This window comes from Chiloscyllium plagiosum, unplaced genomic scaffold (assembly GCF_037043375.1).
Source record: "Chiloscyllium plagiosum isolate Xiang-an unplaced genomic scaffold, Cpla_swu_hap1 HiC_scaffold_14, whole genome shotgun sequence".
Classification (NCBI taxonomy): domain Eukaryota; kingdom Metazoa; phylum Chordata; class Chondrichthyes; order Orectolobiformes; family Hemiscylliidae; genus Chiloscyllium; species Chiloscyllium plagiosum.
In genome coordinates, this window is record NW_028270152.1 from 52500744 (window position 1) to 52525489 (window position 24746).

At 37.8% G+C, this 24746-nt stretch overlaps 1 protein-coding gene across 10 annotated transcripts in view; it reads right to left on the reverse strand.

Moving 5' to 3' along the window:
• Positions 1–24746, reverse strand: part of foxp1b (forkhead box P1b) — a 476491-nt gene that overhangs the window by 95533 nt on the left and 356212 nt on the right. For all 10 annotated transcript variants that reach the window (XM_087994444.1, XM_087994447.1, XM_087994445.1 and 7 more), the window contains 2 exons: positions 6836–6992; positions 4689–4884 (listed from right to left, as the gene is read on the reverse strand). In XM_087994444.1, coding sequence (XP_087850570.1) covers positions 4689–4884; positions 6836–6992 — 353 coding nt within the window. The remainder of the gene's footprint in view (positions 1–4688; positions 4885–6835; positions 6993–24746) is intronic.

Genomic DNA, 24746 nt, shown 5'->3' on the forward strand with positions numbered 1-24746 from the left:
CATACCTTCAGCTCCCTAATCTCAATGCTCTGGAATTTCCTCAATGCTCTCGAATTTCCTCCCTTCAGCTCTCTGCCTACCTACCTGACATTCCTCTGTTAAAGATATTCTTCACACCAATTACTTTGATCAAGGCTTTGGGTTATTTGTTCTGACATCAAATTAAATGGCTCAGTATCACAATTTATTAATTCTTTTCCAGTGGAGCACCTTGGAATATTTTATTGTGTTAATGGTGCTATATAAATATAAATTATTGTTGTTGATTCACACTAAACATACCACTGTTAAGTGTATCCAAACTTTAAAAAAAAGCATTAATGAAATCGAATTAGGACAAATTTAACTAGACTATGCACAACAGGAATATAGAATTAACTGTAGAAATGTCAGAAAAGCTACGCAGAATTAATCTGTGTGGACCGCAATGTGTACACACTAAATTTTAATCAGCTTATACTATCAGCTATTCAAGACATGCATTGCAAAATGGTCATATCTGACCTCTTGAGGTAAAACATGTAGAAGATCAATTTCAATAGAAGATTATTTTATCTCTTCTGTCATAGTATATTTTCAAATGCTCCTATCTGCAATATTCAATGTGTACTATTTTCCTATTCACTATTCTTATTTCAACAGCTGTTGTGATCAAATAACAGCTTTGTTCAGTCAACAGTAATACAGTAAAATCACCCACCAGTGCCCAGTGCCATCCCAGTATGCTTGATAGAACTGATATAAATAACTTTACAATGTTTTTCCTTCTTTATAAGCAAAATAATACCTATAATAAAAAATGTAGTTTTCGGTGAAAAACACAGACTGTGCAATTCAATAACATTTGTTTCTGCTCTCCTGTTACCTTTTACATATCAACCAACCACTTTCATTACTTATTTTTAAAGGTTTTGAATTGAATAATTACATTTACCACAGAAATATTAAAATTTTAATATTACAAGTAAATAAATATCTTTGTAACAAAATATGGATACCAGTTTTTACCAGCAATGTCCATCAAAATGTTTTCCTACTATACTCTGAAGGGTTTTACATTGAATGATTCAATTATAATTTTCCTTGTGTGAGACAAACTAAAAAGAAGAGTAGGATGGTTAGGCCAAATCAGATTATTTGACTCGTAACAGATTTCAAGAGCACTAAACACGTAAGTAACTGGATGGAACAAGGGACAAAAATATTTTCTTACTCAGTCCACAATTGAATAAAAATGATTTTTTTTTTAGATGGATACATCTGCTAAGAATATGTCAAAGATGCTCTTCAGGTTTGTCCTTTTTATTATAATCCCTGCAGATACTGATGACATTTAAAAAAAAACAAGTATGAACCTCCAGTAATAACTGAAAGGATAACATAGCAAAATTTTGTATTTTAAAACTTTTACTGTAACAGACAGGTTCAAAGCACTATTGTCTAAATACCATGTTTGTAGGCAACTTATACTTGCATCCACATTTCCATTTTTCTTTCAACACAATGAGAAAACATTTCACAAATATACTTTTACAGGGTCCTATAAGCACACATTCATCTTTTCTGGAGCCAGTTTAAGACAATTCTTAGCTTCCAAAGGGGACTATTCTCTTCCTTTCTCCATCTTGCAATCTCAGAAATGTCATTCACAGTTACATGTTTATCCACTGAGCACCTTCCTCCAACAATTGGCCCTTCCAATTGAGTGCAAGCTCCCATGTGAATTCCTAAACATTGAACCATTTGGAATTTTAGACTCTAGCTACTATCTCTCTCCTGAAACCTGTCTTACTTATCTGAGAGTTTCCAGGGGATATCTTAGAAAACCTTCCACTGTCAATATTACTTTCCATGGCAGTGTGAATTACAAAGGCCTTGTCTCAAGGTGGAAATGCTGATTAACAATCCTTTAAATTCCAATTCCATTATCAACAGCTTCGGGGACACCTACTATCAGTGTAGCCACTGTAAACTCAAATGACGTTGGCATTGTCTCCAACTGTGAATACCTTATACCTTCTTTCCAGCAATACAAACTGGGCTTTCCTTGAATATTTACTAGCCCTGTCATCTAGACTTGTTGTCAGGTAGATTTTGGAAAAGGTCACACAACTCCTCCACTTTACCCTAAATTAAAGACAATCCCCAATACATAACCGTCTTGCAAACTTCATCACAGTTACATTTTTCAAGGCAACAAAAACAACCTTCCTGCTGATAAGGTGTTTGCCCCTGGACATGTCTTCATTTATAAGAGAACAGAGCACTATTCAGCCAAACATGCAAAGTTCCAGGTCTCATGTGAAATCTGTCAGGCACTGGAATGCTTGACAAAAACACAACTCATGTCTTAAATACAACTGTGGGCAGCTTTCCTGTTGCTCTCTAGCACTACTCATGAACGTAGCTGTAATTCAACACTTTGAGCAAATAGATAGCATACACCTACCATGTACAAAGTAAAAAGAGAAAAAACATCAGCTAACTACACATTATAAAAAAAAACAAAAATTGATAGGAGGATAAATATCATTTGTTTTCCCGAGAGAAGGCTAGGATCCAACTAGGAACAATCTATACTTCCGTTCAGTAATGATCAAATTGAGCTAAAAGATGAAGAATTTAAAGTCAATAAAATCTCAGGAACATTCATTTTGCCAGGAGCTCAAATAAGATAAGGATAAACAAATTGTTATTTTGCTTCTAAAAAAAAACTCATTCAAACCTTGACATTGTAAATTGTTTTTGTGCTTCAGTTATGCAAAATTATCTAATGCCCCAAAATTGTGATTATTTTGCTGAAAGAAAGTAGACTAGCTCTGTTGTAGTGAACCAGGATTTATCAAGTTATGAGATTTGCCAGAATTCATATATTCAAAAATGCATACTTGATTCCAGAAGAAGAGGCTATTTGTAGAAGATACAGTTCTCCATAAATTGGTGCATATTTGTAAGCAGCATGGTCCTGAAGCCAAATGAAGCATTAGAAATTATGTTATTTACCTCAAGATTTTCTCAAAACAAAGATAACAAGGATAAGTTTGCAGAAAAAAGATGTGTACCAACACACTGCAAACCACACAGGCTTTAAATGCCCACAACTTTGTGTGAAACATCAGCTTGGTGCAAAAGCTGAGAGACAAAGAGAGCAGCGGCACTTGACCACAGTGCAATAACAGAATGTGGTGGTCGTTAACACAGGATTTCTGAGGGTCACCACACCTCAGGTGACAGGCAAGGTTGAGAAAGTAAAACCTTTACAATAATCTCACACAGTATGGGAACTGAATTCCCACTGTTGGCATCAATCTGCATCGCAAGCTAGCTGTTCAGCCAACTAAGCTGACTCCCAACTGAGCATTTACAGAAGTAGTGGCTAGCAAGGGCTAATAAGCAGTAAATCTTTAGCAGTCTAATGCATAATAGAAAGAAACATTGCAGAAAAAAATTGACCTTGGTCAAAAGAGCACAGCAAGAGACAAGCACCCAGTCAGTCACAAACTGGAAAAACTGAGGTGGGCAGATTAAAACAATATCTGTATTAAGAATCATTCTTTTGTACTTAATTATTACTATTAATAATCAATTCCATGAAACTTATGAAAAAATGTTTGTAACTATCTTGTAGGTAATCAAGACTGAAGGACATTTTGAGAATTAAATTTATAATTGCAATCGGTTTGAGTCTTTCAAAAAATAAATTGCCAGTTGGATCTGACAGTTCTGAAAGCCATCTGACTAGGATATGGTAATGTAAGTGTTACATATTGCAGTAGCTCTGCACTGTTCAATTTTATTTCCAAATAATTGAATTGCAAATGGCACAGGATTTGGTCATTTATGCCATGTATCTCAACCCCTCCAAAATTACTCTAAATGCCTCCAAAGGGTAGAGCTCTGCTTTCTTTCTTGCTTAACCAGCAGAGATCTGAGCAGTGAGTGACTTCAATAATCACTTATCACTATCTGATTTTCACCTATGCCTCTACGTCCTTCGTTCAAGCCACCATCACCAAAATTGGATGGCCCGGTCATCCAATCAATTGCTGTTGTGGGATCTTACTGTGAACAAATCATCCACCGTATTTGTCTATCAGACAATTGTCACTGCATTTTAATGCATTGCAAAGTACCTGTAGATATCATGGAGTGGCGATATAATGCTAAACAATTACACTTGCATTTATTTATTCATATAATAAAAGGCTCTCTCAACTTTATGCATGGGGACCTATGGAGTGAGAGGTGAAGAGAAGGTGAAAGGTATTGAAATATAATTTAACACGATTCTAAATATTTCTAATGAAAGGTAAATTATTAAGCATCACAATATAATTCAGATCATCTTTCAAAACATGAGATTAGTGGAAGTCAATTTGTGAATGGTCATGCTATTGCTGTAAGAAAACAGGGCAGCAACAAACTGCATTCCTTGTCCTAGAACATTACTTTGTGCAGAATCCCATTAACACTGCGTGGCTACTTACCCAGACAATCCTTCTGAGATCTCATTTTTTTCATATAAAAAAGAAATACTAGCAGAATAATCAAGCATCATTACACATAATAGAATATGATGAATGAATGGACATACCACCAGTTAGACAAGTCGTGAGTTATAAACGGACTTATAATATAAAACAGATAAATTAGTGCCAAACATTAAACAATGTCTTATCAATACCTACCATTCCCTTTTTGGAGTGTGACCCGTAGACTGTCCGTTCATCAGGGTTACTGGTAGTGAGGTCTTAGGTGGTGCAGCGGGAGAGCAAAGTGAACTAGCAGAAAGGTCGAGACTGCCATTTTTGGTTACACTTTCTTCCACTGTATGAGCGCCAGTGACTTCTTTCCATAGCTGCTGTAGTTCTGTTGGAGTCATGCCTGTATCAAACAATAATAGCCTCATATTGTATAATTAGATTCATGAATAGTAGACTTATCCTTCTTCACACACTAATTACCAAACCAAAGTGTATGTAAACAAGATCTGATTTTAATTAGACAATTTCTAACTATAAGCTGCAATACTTCTAACAAGTTACACTGTAACCCACAGTATGTTAATTTAATGTTGGTAATTAAAAGTAAATTCTTCACATGTATGTAATAATTGATCTGTTCAAATTGCAACACAACCAGACTGCTCAGCATAACTACTCTCTTTTTGAAATCAAACCACCTATTATCATAGATATTTTGCAATACATTGATGGCAAATGCATTCCTCTTTAAATATGAAAAGTATAATTGAAAATAATGTGCTGTAAATGTAACCAATTCATGTGCACCATTTTCAAAGGCCTTTTATAATTTTACTACAAAATTAGAATATTATGTCAGTAATTATTTTTTAATCACCTGTCTTTATCATTAAAATTTGATTTCATTCAAAAACCAATGTGCAAATTTGAAAGCGGAAAGCAAAAAAAACCTGTGGTTCTAACTATATTTTAATTACAAATCACAATTAAATATTCAAGCACTTCAGATCAGGAAGAATACCAGGTCAGAATCTAATTTATTACTTTCATTTTGGGTGCAAGGATTGGATAATAATCTCAAAGTGATCAGCCAAAATATCTTTACTTTACTAAACTACTGCTAAAGATTTTAATTACGGTAGCACTGGAGAGTGTAGGTCTAATAAGGCAATAGACTCCTGAGAGTCTAAGTGGTAAAGAAGTGTGAAATGAGACTGATAGGATTTTTACATGTTCTGGGCAGATATTTTGCATATCAAAGAATAGTAAATTACAACAGGACAGTAGAACAACCTTCTAAGCATTAGCCAAGTAATAACAACCCAGCAAATCAACTAGGAAGGTCACACTACAGATTGCCCTATTTCTTTGCACAGTCCTTTAAGTTTCCATCATTAGATTTGTTTTAACAAATATGCTGAATATTATGCTTTTCTAGTAATAATTACTGCCACAACTGACCACAAAACCACTATTTATCTGGTGAGAACAGAAGCTAAAACTCATGCTTGACGATAACATACTACTGTACAGTCCGAGAAAGTAGATTGCCACATTTATCTTTCATTGGATTACCCTGAAAAGGATTCACTATGATGGATTTTATTCTATATTTATTTAATTTAGTTATAAACACATTCACTAGTGTTCCTCATTATAAACAAAAGGGCACTACTTTGAAAAATGTATGTTGTTGGAAAATGTGATTGATTACTGTTCATAGAACTCAATTTCTCAATTCCAGGTAGTACTGGCTGAAAGACAAACATAGTTGCTCAACCTTTTTCGTCCTTGTACCTCTATACTCAGGTGACCATGTTCAAGCAAGCATAAAGTTGATTTAAGGTCCATAACGACATCAGTTTTGGGCTATTATCGCAGTGATAAAAAATTGCTTTGTATTTCTGCCTGTCCAAACTCTCAGTTGCTTTCCAAAGAATCCCAGTTCCACAGGGAGAAATGTCACTGCTATTAGTTTACTGCACCAGCAAAACTGTAACTCTGAAGTCACTCAGTAGGTTCTTTGGTCAATAGCTTGCAGATAGACACCCTTAGGCTTTAAACATGCTTCTTAAACACCAAAGGAGCAAGCTAGTTGTAACATACAACTATTCAAATCAATCAATGACATGGCTGTTGAATTACCTAAGGGTGTCCCTGATGTGTTGCTGCACAGATTACACTTCATGCATCGTCTCATTCACAGCTTTCATATTATACGCTGGTGTGTCCTGTCACTGCTCAATTGCACTCTCCTGAACAACTTAACTGCTGTGGCTCAGCAGTTCCCATTTGCACAGCCAAACTTAGAGGCCGGTTTAAAAGAGCCTTTCTCCAGGTTTGACACTTACCTTGTGCCAGCGTTTGCAGAGAGAGACCTGGCTGTCCAGACTGCACAGTGAGCAAGCCACAACGCTGCATAGTCATGATGTGTTGCTGTTGAAGCTGCTGCACCTGTAGAAGCTGCTGCTGAAGGGCTAAGTGGTGGGCAGCTAGTGGCTGTTGTTGCTAAAATAAAAAGAAAAATTAAAGATTCTGAATTAAAGAAACTAGATACGTCACAGCAGTTTTCACGACTCATTTTTTAAGTACTACTGCTCTTGATCGAAATCAAAATAATTCTGTCCTAGAAATGGATGGCCTTTCATATCACTTTGATCTAACTATAGTTCCTTGATTCTGTATGTGCTCACTTAGATAGTATGCTAATATCTGCTAATAGAAGGTGTTCTATTTAAAAAAGCTGTTGAGCTGAAAATAAAAATGGCCACCCAAAAACATCAATTATATCCACACTAACAACAGCCTTCAATATCACTGGGAGCTGAATTCGCCCATTTTTTGTCTGAGCTTTCTTGAGTATGATTCATGGCACCCAATATGTCATGAACCACAGCAACATTTCTCAAACAATCTTCCACTCTTCAACTCATAAATTTACACAGCTGGCCTCTTCAGTATCTATCTCATATGATCTGTAGTAGGAGAGGCAAAATGCTCACTACTGTCAGGACTCTGTGACAGTTAACCATTGGCACCATATTCAAACCCCAACTCTGAATCAATTCAGAAGCCAGAAAGTACCCTTTACACTTTGATGTTTCAGTTTTATCCCTGAGGAACTGGCCCAAAAAGGCAAGCTAGCTCCTAGGTTTGCCAGTGAGGAATGCATTGCTGTATCATGCTGATTGGCAAAAGGAGGCCACATCATCATACTCAGCCAGCTTGACGAAATAGCACTTCAGGTCAGTGTAGTTGGTGAAACACAAGGCAAAGCAATGCAGGAAGAATGACCACCTATGCTGCACAAGGGAAAGTGTTACTCTGTTAGCTATAAACACAGGACCACCATTCACTGTAACTCTGACACTGCACACATAATTCACCACTGCTCATAATCTACGACTCTCACTGTGGCATGCATCATGTCCACTCAAGAGCTCCTCATCCCACTAACCCTTCCTGCCCTCTGCACTTCCAACTCACTAACTGAGGACACTACCATTTCTCTTGCTCGCACATCACCACTAACTTCTCTTCTATCCACTATCATCAGACTCAGACCCTCCTGTTGTCTCACTGCAGGAAAGACTAGCCTAGTCCCAGAGCTGATGTTCCCATAGCACCCTCAAAGACACACCCGCGATCCTGGACAGGTTGTACCTGACTGCAAACTGACTGTGGCTAACCTATTGGACTGGATTTGACAAATCCCTTGGCTGACTGTGTAGATCTCCCTTACCAATTGAAATCTGCCTTGACCCCATTATGAAATGTTTCCCATTAACCTTCACACTTGGCCATTTGGTTGAATCCTATGTTGGCCATGTAAGCTGCTGGCACATGCTGCAAGTGTGACATTGAAATAATACAGTGTTGCAAACCAATATGCCCATCTGCCTGACTGTTCAGTGCACCAAACATTAACAAGCTGCTGCCTCTCCCTATATAATAAGAAGCAATGGAAGCCACAGAGTTGGCAGCCTCTAGGTAAGTGCAAAATGAATGGGCACTAAGAAATAAAACTGAGAACCCCAAGGGTGGATGGGTGTTTGTCCTTGCTTGCAAAGCAACCTGGATGAACTATGCATGTCATAAATGTCATGAGACTCCAAGGGAAATCCTTAAAGGATGAAATAGTGAGAGAATTGGTCTGAAAACAGCCATGATGATGTGGTTGAGGCTGGTGGTTTGCCATTGCCAATTTGCTTGGAAGAAGGATGAAAGGAAACAGTGTTATTGGAGCATGCACGAGCTGTAGTGATTAACAGAGTTGGGATGAAAACTTGGGAGGTGCAAGTGGCAAGTTACAGCTGTCAGGTTCCTGCTCTGAATTTCACGTTGGGAATTGGCAGCAGCTAGTTTTTCAGGGAAGAAGAGCAGAATTGGGAGAGGCACAGAAATGAGGGGAGTTTAATCAGATGCACATGCATGGAAATAAGATAGTTGTCACTCATTTGCAAGATTTAGAACTCGCCATGTTCATCCCAAGGAGAAAATCAGAACATTTTTTCTTGACACAAGAAACTAGTTTTTCCATTTTCGCAAATGTTTCCAATATCTTGCTATTGCCCATGCCACTAAAAGGAGAAGATTGCCTTAAACAAATTATCTTCTTTCAAATTTTCAGCATATTTATGATGTACATATATGACCATCACTAACATTTTATCTACATGAATGAGGGGTCTGCGAGCCAAAATTCCTGTGACAATGGTCCTTTAAATAAATAGAAAAGTCAAAGACTTGAATAAGAAAAAGTTAATTTAATGTTGTTAATCAGCCATGACAAAACATGAAATAACTTACTAAATCATTTATAGAAACAGCCTCTGGATTTTAATTACAGACATTTATAATTTAGCAAACAGCATCTGACTTGAATATTGGTATCCCAATATGTCATTCAGTTTCTCAAAGCTCTTATATTGATTCTGCGGATAGTAATATACTCATATTTATTAATTTTACTTTTCAGAGTCTATTTTTCCACTCCCCCCGCCACCTCCATTAATTGATTTAACTATGCAACTGATTAAAAAAAAAATCAATATGTACACTGTTTAACTAATCTATACCAGATTTGCGTTAGTGAAAGACACATGCAACAGGTTTAACAGGTAATTACAGTGATATATAAATATACTTGAAAACTGTGAATAATGTAGAATTTATATTTTCTTGAATCATTTTTCACATCCACTCATTTTTATAATAATGCAATATGAATTTATGCTGAAATGTTATGTGGCATGGTGAAAATTATACAGAAGTCCTGGTTGAAGCAAATGGTAAGTGTAATAAGCCAGTTGAATGAAGGCTAAATATGTCAATTTAGTGCAAAATATTGTTGAAGCCAAAATGAAAAGTAGAACAAACATCCTCATAACCTGTGTTTTGCAAACTTCTCTTCCTACCGTATTTGCATTTAACACTCCTTGTCACTGCTTTCGTCAGTCAAAGGATAAGCTATTCCATAAAGGTAAGTATTAACGCTGGATTCATTCTGTCACATTTGTAATTTTCCTATCAGATTTCATTATTTTATTTATACATAAATTATTGTTTCAGCAAGATGTCAATGCATTAAGAATAGCAATGTGAACCAGATGCAAAAATGATATAAAATTTTGCATACGTCCAAGTGAGGATGTGAGACTCAACTATTAACTCATGACTGATGCCAATAAGGTTATCTTCATGAAGAGTAATCCATATACACAAAAGACTATTGGATAAAATATTGATTCAAAGGCCTTGGAATCATTTACAAAATGGCGTCAAGTTGTAATGTAGAGATTGTAGCATAATTTGGGATTTATCTTTATGTATTTTTGCACATCAAAGTATTTTAAATAGCTCAAAATGCTGGTGGGCTAATATTGTATCTTAATAGAGTTTTTTAAAAAAACTTAACCAATTTAACCTATAAAAAAAACAATTTCTAGATCGTCTAAATCGTCATCAAAATCAATCATTTTCATTCTCTACATTATTTAATTTTCTAACTCAGCACTCTAATTGAAAGCTATTATGCAGTTTTGTGCTCATATAAATAGTTAAGGAGCAAACATTCATTAAAGAACAAAGGAAGATGCCCTGTCATCTGACTAGTTGGTCTGTCTAGAAATGAAGACTGATACTTGGCTGAGGAGACATTAATAAGGAGACTACCTGACGTAAATAATTTCACTGTTTTAAATCATTGTTTCCTTGAATCACAGCAGGATTACCCATGTAGTGAAAAGAAACTCTCTCCATTTGAAGGTCGCAATCAGTGAAGATAAGCTTGCTCAGCCATTCCAAGTCATGAGAGGTAAATATATTAAAGCTTGAAAGGGACATGTCCATCCATTAAATTGGAACAATAAAAAAATAGAGCCAAGCATATAATCACTGGTCCATTGCTCATAGTTTGCTACCATCTCTGTGAAAAACTATTTATATTTAGGTAAAAGCAACATATATTTCAGATTGGTAGAAAGGTTGTGGAGGAGTGCAGGCAGTGAAAGAGTTGAGTGATGGTCCGGTCTACTTTGAAACACTCCCGAAATGGAAATGAAATTTAGGAGAGACGTAAAGCTAGCTGCAGATGCGCTACAATCTATTTCACAATATCACCCAAAGTATAAGTCTACCCATCTTACATCACAACATTAAAGACTTGTTTAGTCAACACCGATACTAATGTTAAAATAGGAAATACAAAATTAAAAAAAACTAATGGCTTAAAAGGCTAATATTTAGATTGGTAAGAGAAAAATCCCCTGGATTAGCTTTAATCACCCAGTGGGTTGGGAAAATAATTTCCAGAGTATGTTTTCCATTATTGGCCCATAGTCTTTCTTTTGTTTGTCTCTCCCTGTTCACTATAAGGATAAGGTGGGATGGGAGCGCATGAAAGAAGGAAGAAACAAGTCATTAGTCCTGCAGTTCCAGCCAGATACATTGTGGGGTAAGCTTGATAGACAAGTTGATCTTTTGCTGTCTGTCAATTTTGTATCTTCTGAACTATCTTTAGTCATAATTGTAGCAGTGGTCCAAGTCATTTTAATTTTAGTTGAAAGAAGTTCAAACATGACCAAAACCACTTTCAGGTGATCCTGTAATGAAGCTTGAAATGTTGAAATGACTGTTAAAAAGACCTTTACTGAACTAAACTAAGCAAATGAGTTAGAATCATTCAAATTCAAAGATAGTGAACTAGCATAATAACTTGCATAATAATGGGGATAAATATTCTACTTACTCTTATCAATTAACCAAGTGAATAGAGGATTATGGATACAACAGTCTTACTCACGTAACAGCAGATAAAGTACTGGGATTCTGTTGGATTTAACAGTCACACCTCTCTGCCAACCCCTGATTTTGAGAACATTTGGGCATCAAATATCTTTTCACCCTTCAAACATTGAGTAGATACATATTTCTGAGGAAAAAAATGCTAGCAACCCACCTAAGTTCAAAAACAAGGCCAGAATATATGTCCTTCACTTTGTAGCAATGAGGATTATTAACATTCACTCGCCTAGAAAACCAGCGGAATAAAATGAATTGGAAATATACATACAAACAGATCTCTTTACAAACAGATTGACAGCTTTGGGATCCAGGGACCTGGAACTAAAGCATTTTTATTAATGTCAGTCATTCACATGTAGGTGATCTGGTAGTCTCTGTGTATTTGAAAGCTTATTCTCCTGTGTATATAGATGCCATATCCATGTAGTGTTGCTGCATTATGGAAGGATTTTGCACCCTTTTAGTTACTGATTGATTCCACATCTGTTCTGCCATTTACTCACACCTGCATTACTGCCAGCTGCTTGAGAAAATATGGAGTATTAGTCAATTAAAATTATATATTAATTATCAGTTTGTCGGTATTGGAGGCACAGGGCTGAAAATACACCCGATTGTTCCTGCTTTCTGGCGGACAACTTGACACCTGAAGCGCACCAACAGTTGGAGAAGAAGGGTTTTACAGGAATGATAAACAGGAAACAGAGGACACACAAGTAGCACCAGTGCAATGCAAGCACTGGTACAATATAAGAGTGGTAGATAATTAAACTGGAATTGGTACAGTTAACCTCAACTTTCTTTTTGCCAAGGAGTAATGACTGCAATAGTCAGCTGTTTTTCCAAGCATATTCTTCAGCTGTTTCTGGCTTGTAATTCTATGCTTTTCTCCTTTTAGTGAACTAAAGCAATTACACTAATTTTTCAACCCAAGCCTCATTAAATCCACAGATGTAATGCAAAACTATTCACTGAACATTCAGAAGAATTCCATGGTATTTGTGCTTGTTTAAATGTTTACTTTGGTATACTAATTTCAAATGGGAGGAAGAAAAGCTCCATATGTAGAGCAGCAAGGGAGACTGGATTTGGAATATTTATGTTGCATTTTCTCTGCAGTTTTTATTTTCTTAGGTTATTAATCAGGTTTTGCAAAACAATGAGTCTGATTATTACTTTTGTTCATTCATCAAAAGAAATTTTGGATTCAATATACTTAGAACAAGGACTTTACAGTCAGAAAAAAGATGGCTTCTAAGATTTAGCAAAATTGTCCCTTTAATTCTTTATTTTCAACACAAAAAGACTGCAAAATTTTATTTGATATTTTAATAGGATTTAGAAGTTTCCCTACATGACAACAGCCCATTATATGAGACATTTAAAGGTGCTTATATAAGATAGAAGTATTATTGTTATTTAATTAATTTTATTGAATTCTGCATGGCAGGCGAGTGTGTTATGTGCTTTGCTGCTGAGACTGCCCCTTGTGTGTTGTGGACTTTACTAGTGGTTCTGCTTGAGTACTGGCTTTAAATGTTTCTCTAGTTGAAGGATCCACTGGTGGATATCTTTATTTGTAATTAGCCCAGATGTTTCAGTAAAGATTTCAAGGACGCACAACAATGATTGTCTACACTGAAATCTGCCACTGGCAATGTCAGTAGCACCTGCAGTGTTGATCTCTGTTACACAAGAGCAGCACATTTCCTGTGATGTTGCTCTAACACTGTGGTCACTTTGAAGTCCACTTTTCAGGGTTTACCCTGCTTGGGGAAAATTTAGATACAAGTATGAGAGTAAGATTTAAAATAATTCATGGCGCCAGGGTTCTATGCTTTATCAGAAGGCATCTCCTCATTAGAGTCATTGACCAAAGTATAGACTAGGGCTATTATGGTTTGCAGTGCCAAGAGGCCCAGGTTCTAGATCCACCTGTTCCAGAGGTGTGTAATAATATTTCTGAATGGGTTGATTGGAAAATAGCTTTATCAAACTTGAAATGCCCTCAAAGCATCTCCCTGAATCAGTTTCACAAAGTTTGTTTTGTTTGCGCTGTAAGCTTGCCTCCAATGGTGCTTTTTCCTGCTGCAGCAATATTGATGTTAAATAAGAACGTGGACGTGGATATGGTGGCATTGAAGAATCCAAAAGACATTTATTACAACCACCTATTATGTCCAAAATATTACATTCCTCATGCACAGACGTGTCTAGGCTAATAGTAAGCAGTTAATTTGCAACAGAGGACTATGTTTCCAGTAGAGTACCATGCTCACATGATCCACAGTAAAATGGAGCATAAGTATCAGCTCACAGGCTGATAGAGTGATATTAGCAGTAGCATATCTCCTCAAAGCACACTGATATTCTGGCCTGTGACATGACACAACAGTGTGTTCTAAAGAGAACTGCTGATTGGACACTGCTGGACAAGGTACTGTTGTTATTATACCAAGTATTCTATACAAGGTTCAACAGCAATTCTTACTTCTCACACATACCTCTTAGAGAAACATAGCATGACTGAAATGCGACTCTACCCAAGCCAGATTTTCTTCTACTATCCTGCTTGATATTGGACCAGTGGCAGTGACATTTCCTACTCTGTACATAAATTGATGATATTAACTGTGAAAGTTTTACAACAGCCTAAAATAATGTAACTGCACATGGTTATATTCCTCAATACTGAATAGAAAGTGACCCCAAACCCTCAAAATGGGCAAGGGTTGCTTAGTTCGCAGACTGATGAGACAGAATTTTGAAACCATCACAATAACTCACATTCTGGCAGTCATTCTCTGATGCAGAGAAAATGATAAGCTTGAGTCCTTCAACAGAAGCAATTGATATTCTAACAGTGTTGGCCATGGGCAAATCAAACGGCACCGAGGTGGTAGAAGGGGAACTGGCAATAACTGTTGTTTCAGCAATGACAGGGGGAGCAGGTCTCAGTGGATTTACGCTATCGGTTGCTGCATACCTCAATGAGGCACTGTGCTTTTGACCAAGGGGTGCACTAAATTAAATTCCCTACAGTACCGAAACAGGCCCTTCGGCCCAACATGTCCACATTGACCCTCCAAAGAACAACCCACCCAGACCCATTCCCCTACCCGATATTTACTCCTGACTAATGCACCCACCACTATGGCTAATTTAGCATGGCCATGCCAACTAGGTCAACTCAAGCAAACTATAGAGGTTTGCACATTGTTAACACCAATGTTGTGGGACAATACCTTTAATTGGACATTAACTTCAAAGGGGCCTCAATTGACAATGAGCTGGGAAGAATGCCCATAGCTCTTGCCACCATGGGCTTAACTGGGTCTGAAATCTGAAATTTAATATGCAAATGAAATGGTCTTTTCTGCAGATCATGAAAGCCAGATAGCTGCAAAAATTCCTTCAGCGCCATTTGCATTTGAACCAGAGAAAATACTGTGATGCATTTAGAAACACATAAACAGAAAGACAGTAATCAAGAGAATGGTGAAATAATGTAAGAACTGATTTTATTTTTGTGGAGGGAGAAGACATGGTTGAGGTATTTATCGAAGTGCAGGATGCTGCCAATTTAACAGCAACTTGGAGGAAGTAAAGATGTTGGATAAAATACAAATAAACACAATGCGGTTGAAATTCAGAGGTCAGTGGTATAAAGTGAATGACATCTGCTTGGACACCAGTTATATACAGCATTTGTTATTCAGTTCCACTGGAGTAAATGGAATATAGTGTTAGGCATTGCATACAACAGCCAGCAATCTAACATTGCCCATTTTGTACAACTGGCCATGATAAATTTCTACCACAATATTTTTGAAAGGTTGGTAAACCTCACAGTAGATGGGATGCATCCTAATTTACAGTGGGAAATAACTGGAAATGTTGGAGCCTCTGGTCACAATTTCCTAAACCACTTAGGGAATTGAGAGAGTGGATAATTTCAGGTGCTGGGCTGCCAGAGGACTGGGTGATCGCAAGTGTCGCACTCCTGCTTAAAAAAAGTTTGGCAGAACATCAACCTTTCAGTGTAATAGCAGAGTGATGGGCGAAGCTGTCATATGATAATCTGGGAATTCACTGGTATTTGGAGAAGCATTAGTAAGTAACTGTAAGTTATTAAAGCACATCATTTGGGCCTGAGCACTGTTCCCCATCTCCTTATCCTAACTCGGACACACCAGGTCTTGTCATCATATAGTCGAGAGTATGGTACTGGAAAAGCACAGCAGATCAGGCAGCATCCGAAAAGGAGGAGAATCGATGTTTTGGGCAAGAGGCCTTCATCAGGAATCATCTTGTCATCATATAGGCTGCTGCCAGGACCACCCATTGTCAGCTACTAATGGTTCCCATTAACAGCTACTGTTTCTCCCAGGCTGACCTTTACCCATTCCTTGTTTGCCCAACTGCTGTTTTCTCTCTCTCTCTCTCGGCTCCATCTCTGTCTATCGTTTACTCCTTCCCCTCCCAATCTTCAGCATACATACCAACCATTACCTAGCTACAATCAATTCTAAAGAATGGTCATTGAATCACTACAGTGTAGAAGCAGGCCATTCTGTCCATGGAGTCTACATCAAACCTCTGGAAAGCATCCCACTCAAATCCACCCATCTAGCTTATCCCTGTAACCCCCACGGCTAACTAACCTAGCCTACACATTTTGGGACAATATGGGCAATTTAGTGGCCAATTCACCTGAACTGCTCATCTTTAGACTGTGGGAGGAAACTGGAGCACTTGAAGGAAACCCACACAGACAAGGGTTGGATGTGTAAACTCCACACAGACTATTGCCAGAGACCAGGTCCCCGAGGGAACTGCTATGAGGCAGCAGTACTAACCGCTTAGTCACCGTGACGTCACTGGACCTGAAATGTTAACTTTGCTTTCTCTCCACAGCTGCTGCCAGAACTGCTGAGTTCTTCCACTAAAAGAAAAGGAAGTTATGCTGAAACTTTATAAAATGCCGGTTAAGCATTAGCTTTCGCACCAATCAGCTAGGTCTTAAAAGAAAAGAGGTATTTATTTTAACTTTCCAAGATTCCATAAATGTGGAAAAGATTCTGTTCGGTGCAAAAATAATGTGTATAACTTTCTTCTTCACAAATGACAGAAAGCAGAAAACTATAGGCCAGTTAGCTTAACATCGGTCATTGAGGAAATGTTAGAAGCTATTATTTAAGATTGAAGGGCACTTAGAAAGGTCACAGTTCACATGCAGAGTTAACATTTTTTTAAACAGAACATATTGTTTAATCAATTTATTGGAGTGGTCTGGATAAAGGGAAATCAGTGGGTGTACTATATTTAGATTTCCAAAAGATATTTGATAAGGTGCCACATCAAAGGATTTTGCAGCAAATACAAGTTCATGGCATTGGGACCAAGGTACTGGCGTGGTCAGAAGTTTGGCTCACTCATGTGAAACAGAACTAGTGTAAACGAGCCACATTCTTACTGACAAGATGTAAAATGAGTTGTGGGGCTAATGTCATGTTTGTTAAGTTTGCTGATGATTCAAAGATAGGTAGGAAAGTCATTTGTAAAGGTGACCTAAGAAATTCGAATCTGCTATGTGGGTGTGCAAAGATCTTGCAAATTGACTATTACATGGGAGAATTTGAAATCATCCACTTTGGTAGGAAATAATAAAAATAAACATAATATTAAAATGGTGAGAGATTGCAGAGGTCTGAGATGCGGAGAAACTACAACAATAGTTTAATTCAGAAAACTAACAGAACGTTAGTGTTCATTGTGACAGAAATGGGACACAAAAATATGGAGGTTACGGTCAGTTATAGGGCATTACTGAGACAATATCTGGAATATTGTGTACCACCTTGATCTCCTCACTTAAGGAAGAATGGAAAGCATTGAAAACAGTTCAAAGAGGAGTCACTAATACCTAGAATGTGCAGGTTATCACATAAGAAAAGATTGGAAGTTTACAAGAGAAGGTGACAGGACTAAAATATTTAAGTTCTTAAAGGTCTTGATAAGGGTGCATGTGGAAAAGATGATTACTTTTGTGGGAGAATATAGCACTAGGGGTCACTGTTTAAAAATAGGGCATCACCCATTTAAGAGAGATGGGAAGAGATTTCTTTTCTCATATATGGTTTCCCTCGAGTAGAGAAGGGAAACTATGCCAGGTGGCAGAAGTAGTCAAAGGGTCAAAAGTTAAAATAGAGGTGTCAGGAGGAAACAGCGAGTTATTTCTCTTTGGAATTCATTCCCTGAGCTGGTAATGGAAGCAAATCCAACAGTAGCATTTAAAAGAGAATTGAATGTAATTAAAGGAAACAAAATTATATGAGGACATAACAGGGGGCTGGAATTAATTGGGGATTTCTAATGAAGGGCTAGCACAATGAGCTGAATGACCTCATTCAGTGTTATTTTATCCAAGGTTCTCTTCAATTAAATAAAATAAGCCTAACAGCACTTTTTAAACCAATCTTTAAATAACAGCAGGAATGAAATAAATGGGAGAGACACTAAGTGAGTCGAAAAGTGTGGTGCTGGAAAAGCACAGCCAGTCAGTCAGCATCTGAGGAGCAGGAGAGTCGGCGTTTCGAGCATAGGTTCTTCATCAGTAATAGGAGGGGAGGAAGGTGTGCCAAGAGGGCGCAGAGATAAATGGGAGAGGGGTCAGCCTCCCTCACCCATTTATCTCTCAGCCCCCTTGGGACCCCCCACATTCCCGATGAAGAGCTTATGCTCAGAACACCGACTCTCCTGCTTCTTGGATGCTGCCTGACTGGCTGTGCTTTTCCAGCACCACACGTTTTCACTCTGATTCCCAGCATCTGCTGGTCTCACTTTCTCCTAAGGCACTAAGTGAGCAAATTTAGGAAGTTAAATATATAAACTACCAAGAACATTCCAAAGTAAACTTTTATCCAACAAGTGTATGGTTTCTTGTATTTACTGAATTGCCCTTAAGTTTAATTGCTTATGTGAAAGAGACATAAAAAGTACGGAAATTTGCAGCAGCTTAAAATCAATTTCAAATTTCTTACTGAAAATCTTAAAAAAAATAGAATGGGCTTTACCCTAACATCAAGTATTTTTAATTGTTTGGATCAGAAGTACAATTAAATAGCATTGAAGTGCTTCAAGAGTAAATAATCAAACAGACCTGAAAAGTTACTAACACCATAACGAAATTGTCTAGCTATTAAATATGTTAAGGTGTGTGCACTGAATGATATCACGGAATAATTTATCATTCAACATTATAAGAAATTTGTGACAAAAACAGTAAGATAGTACATCAATTTAAAGAGAAACATATTTGCTAAGAACTATTAGCTACGTCAAACTTATCAAAAGTAACACCCACAAACAACCTTCCCCCACATGTAGAGAAATGGTGTACTCAACAGTGGTGCTTGTGGGAACTATTAATAATCAAAAAACCAAATACAGCCACATGCAAATACAACAGTAAACTGATGATCTTTTGGTTGAATATTTGCTGAAGGTTTCATTATTTGACCATATATTACAAACAAAATTCTTGGTATTGAGTCAAAACAAGAAAAAAAAACAACACGCTTTCCTACTCTCAATGGTAAGAAATTAAGCTGCTGATTAAAGTATTGCTCTTGAAATTGGTGACCGCTTAGAAGGTGGTAACCTTAAACAAATTTGATTAAAAGGACTGTAATCACATTTATTAATGTTTTTCAAAAGGAACTGAATTGTCTTAATGAAGTATTTCTGATAAAATAATAAACAATGTCAGTTCTGATTTACCTCTCTCTCCCAACAATGTAAAGGCAAGCTTGTGAACTCGAAGACTAAGCAAATATTGAACCTCATTACTATAGTTGGCAATTATTTCCCTTCTCAACTTTATGTTTTGCGGAAACGTTGTATACAGATTTGATGTTATGCATGACCCTGGACTTTATTTTGAATTAGCATGTATTAAATCACATGGCATGGCGGCAAAGTAGATAACACTGCTGCCTCACAACACCAGGGACCCAGATTCGATTCCAGCCTCAGGCCACTATCTCTGTGTGAAGTTTACACATTATCCCCGTGTCTGCGTGGGTTTCCTCCCACAATCCAAAGATGTGCAGGTTAGGTGAATTGGCCGTGCTAAATTGCCCGTTGTGCTCAGGGATGTATAGGTTAGGTGCCCCAGGGGTAAACATAGGGGAATGGGTCTGGGTGGTATACTCTTCGGAGGGTTGGTGTGGACTTGTTGTGCTGAAGGGCTTGTTTCCACACAGTAGGGATTCTACTTCTGAACAGTCTATGAAAGAAAAAGTAATTGGTTATGCAATAGCTTAAACAGGAATGGTGATATAACAAGTTAGTATTAAAGCATAAAACACAGGAGAAGAATGAGCTTATTTGGCCCCTTCAATTGGATCATGACTGATCTGATAATCCTCAAGTCCAGTTACCTGCCTTTTCCCGAGAACTCTCGATTCCCTTCATGATCTGTCCACCTCTGCCTTGAATATACTTAACAACCCAGCTTTTACAGCCCACTGCGGTAAAATAAAATCACCGATTCACAACCCTCAGACAGACAGTTTCTCCTCATCTCTGCCTTAAATGGGTGATTCTGAGATAATACACCCAGATCTTTCCACAAGAGGGAACAGCTTCTTCACACTTGTCAGACCCCCCTATCAATCTTGTATATTTAAATAAGGTCACCTCTCTTTCTTCTAAACTCCAATGAGTACAAGCTCAAACTACTCAAACTCTCTTTGTGAGAATTCCTCTATGCATAGGATCAACCAAATGAACATTCTCTGGACAGCCTCCAATGCGAGTGTATCTTTATTTAGACAAGAGGACCAAAACTGTATACAATATTTCAGCAGTGGTCAAACTTGTGCTTTGTACAGTTTTAGCAAGACCTCCCTAATTTTAGACTCCAGTCTCATTGAAATATAGGCCAACATTTAAGTTCCCTATTATCTGCTGAATTTGGCTGCTCACTTTGTTTTGTGATTCATGCACTAAGACCCTCAAATCCATCTGTGCAGCAGCTTTCTCCCACTTATATAATATTCAGCTCTTCTATTCTTCCTGCCAAAGTATATAAATTCACATTTTCCCACATTATATTCCATGTGCTAAGTCCTTAAACGCCTCACTAAACCTGTCCATTCCCATCTACAGTCTTCTTGTGTCATCCCCACTATTTTGTCATCCGTAAACTTGGGGGTAAAACATTCACTTTCCTCATCCAAGTCATTGTTGTTAATATATGGTGTCCCCAGCACTGATACCTGTGGCTCTACATTCGTTACAGGATGCCATCCTGAAAATGCCCCTTTATCTTCTGTCTTATATTAGTAAATCTTCTATCCATGCTAATCTACTACCATTATTTTATGAAGTACAGGTTGTTCTGCTGTAACGCGATTGATGAACTGGGGACACTGTCTCTAAAGCATGAACTTTTAAAACGTGTGTTGGCTATAATACGATTACATCAATATTTTAAGCACTGTTTCTAAATTCCGAGTTTTCTATAACATGGGATTGCACAAGAACATAACCATCACGTTTTAGAAGAACACCTGTAGTCTTATCTACGAATTCGCAGTATCTATGAATTCTTTCCACAAATTGCTTGAAAAATGAACCAATGTAAAATCAGTAAACTGTCCTTCAGTTTTCAACATGCCACATAAAAATATCGGGAGACAGACTTTAGTTTAAATGGTGACATTCCAACTCAAGATGGAAGGCAAAATATTTAAGTATCCACAGCCTTGGTTAGTGGGAGAATTGGTGTATAATTTGGTCTCTAAATACTGAATTATCAACAGAGTACTTGCATCCGATGAGTACAATAGGGTTCTCCCAATGTCCCAACCTGGTCAGCCTCAAAAGGTGAACAGTGTTCTTTTGTCTGGATCTTTGAAAGTGACTACTGAAAGCTGCCACAAAAAGACAAATGCATTTAAAAACACTTAGCTGAATAATTCTCCCAATTCACAACAAGGACAATGATTTGGTCAATGATTGACCACATATTGATCAAAAAAAACCCCAAAGAACTACAAATACTGGAAGTCAGAAGCAAAAGCAGAAATTGCTGGAAAAAACACAACAGGTCTGGCAGCATCTGTGGAAAAAAATCAGGGATCTGGGTCCAGTGATGCTTCCTCAGAACAGAATTCTGAATAAGCATCATTGGATTTGAAACGTTAACTCTGCTTCCTCTCCACTGATGTTGCTGGATGAATATTGATGTTCTTCCTTCCTCCCACCTTTCAGACTTCTCTGAGCCTCTTGACTGCAGTCTGATTCAGATCATTCTGTATTCCTTCCCACTACTGACTGGCAAACATTCTCGGAGTCTGAGACTGTGTTTTCCAGTAAGATCCTAATGAGGCCGACAGATCACTTTTTCATCGCTCCTTCATCAAATGTACAATTTAAACAAATGGAGCACATCCCTTTTCCAATTTCCCATTACCCATGCAAACTCAGTTAGGGTCTGCCCTCATGGAGAACGCATTGGGTAGGTAGACTTACATTCATACTCTTCAGTAGAGAGGTGAGGATACTATTTAGGGAGAGGTGGCGAGATTTGGAAGACAAGCGAAGAAACAGCAGAACAATTGTCCAAGGATAATAAGTCACAATGCTGGCTACAATACAGACAGAACTTTTATACAGACTTCCTATAATAATTATCTGATTGATATAAAGATAATAGAGTGCTGCAACTACAAAGAATGGAAGGAAATTATCTAACATGCATAATCTAACTTAATTCACAACAGGCAATGACAATGTTATCTAAATCACGCCTAACAATTCTGGAAAGTTAATTAGCTACAATAGTTAAACTTTTTTTTGGCTATCTTGTATTATACACCATTAGACAAATTACACGCTTCAATTCCATATTAATTCATATACTCTGTTCTCGTTTAATACATTTTTCTATTGGTAAACATAAACCCACTTTCATTTAAGGTCAGGATATAAAATGTACAGGACCCATTGTAAGAGAAAGAATTTAAAAGCACCAAACATGCTGCCAAACTGTACTCCCCACCCAGTTATCAAACACAGGATACAACAGAGTTTGTTTACTTCTTACAATTGAATCCATACAAAAAAGGTCCTTGCACAGCTCTGTTGTCAGGTCAATAATCAGTGTTGAAATACTGAAAGATCCAGATAAACTTGTACCTTACTTCCCTCTCTCAAATACTTGTCATAGGTCTGCTTTCTTGCCTGAGTTACATCCCATTCGTGTTTTGTAAACTGTTAGTTTGCAAAGGCTTCAAGAGGCTTGCAATAATAATCCTTTACTTGGATTTACAATTGTATTTTAAACTCTTTCAATTTTTTGATTTTTTTTTCAATGCCATCTGAATATTGCACAGGCATGTGTACCAGACAGCACATTCATATTTACATGGTACTAATTACAACAGACCAAAGTGTAAGCAAATAAGATGTGGTATTATCAAGAAAAATGCAGGCCGCTAAACTGGACAACTCCCAAAACCGGGCTTGGAGTCATGGTGCACAATTAACCCTTGCCTGTTAATTGAACTGCTGGCAATATGCCAACCTCAGTTTAGGGTCCATGCTGCTGTGTGCAAGCTGCTCACTGGATGCACATTCAGCAACTTCCTCCCAGCACTTCTTAAAGTTAGCCTGTACTTCTAAATGGAAAGTTGCAACGTGGCTACAATGTGCCCTGGCAGTCATGCAGGAAATGAATAAGACCTGGGAAAGAATGAAATACATAACTGATAATTTTCCCCACTTTGCATATTGAAGGAGAGGGATGTAGGAGAAGTGTCCCATATCCACAGGGGATCAGGAGGCCACCAGTCACTTGGTCAAACTGGGTCAGACTGCTGCAGTAAAGGTCAGTGCAAGCAGTCTAGATACCTGGATTCTGCCTAAAATTCAATTAACTCAAATGAGTAGTTCATGACATTGAAGCACCTCGAAATATCATGTCCTCCTAACTCCACCTCTAGCCTGAGACACTCCTTACTTCACCATGCCTCCATTACTCAAATACCTGCATCAACTAGGATCACATACCGAACATTCAAATGAGTTTCGCAGTCACACAAATAGCAGCCTCTTATTAACATCCTAGAATGTTAAACACACCATTCAATTTAACAATCACATCATCCATCAACCTAGGGCAAGAAGAGCTAACCAGTCAGAATTAAGCAGGTTTCAACCCTCATGAAGAAAAGGGTATTGGAACAGGAATTACATAAAAAATAATCAATTCAACATAAAGCTACTTTACTGAATCCTCCTCCTCACATCCCACGTGATCTCAGCCAATACACATTTAACACAAGTGTACAATTCTTATATGCCCCCAACCTCCCTTCTTGTGCCTTTCTCCTTTAGTTTAATCACAAAATGCAACCTCAGCAGGCAGTGGAGGAACATCAATGAGACAGTGATGATGAAGAGAGCATTACTCAATTTCAAACTCTCACTAGCACAAATAGTCACTTGTATGGGATAGCATGGGGACAAGATGTGCACATGGTGAGACATTGTGCAGCAGCCAGGGCAGAAGACAATGATAGTGCATGTGCCAGCTCAGTAGAGGACATGTAGGCACATGAATAGGCACTCTGGAGGGATTCTAGAATTATAGAATCCCTCCAGTGTAGATAGATAGGCCATTCGGTGCATCGAGTCCACACTAAACCTCCGAAGAGCATCCCACTCAGACCATCCGTACCCTATCCTTATAGACCTGCATATCCCATGGTTAATCCACCTAGCCTGCACATCCTTGTACACTATGGGCAATTTAAAAGAGCCAGTTCACCTGACCTGCATATCTTGAGCATGTGGGGAGAAAACCCACACAGACTTGGAGAGAATATGTAAACTCCACACAGGCTAGAATCGAACCCAGGTTCCTGGCACTGTGAGGCAGCGGTG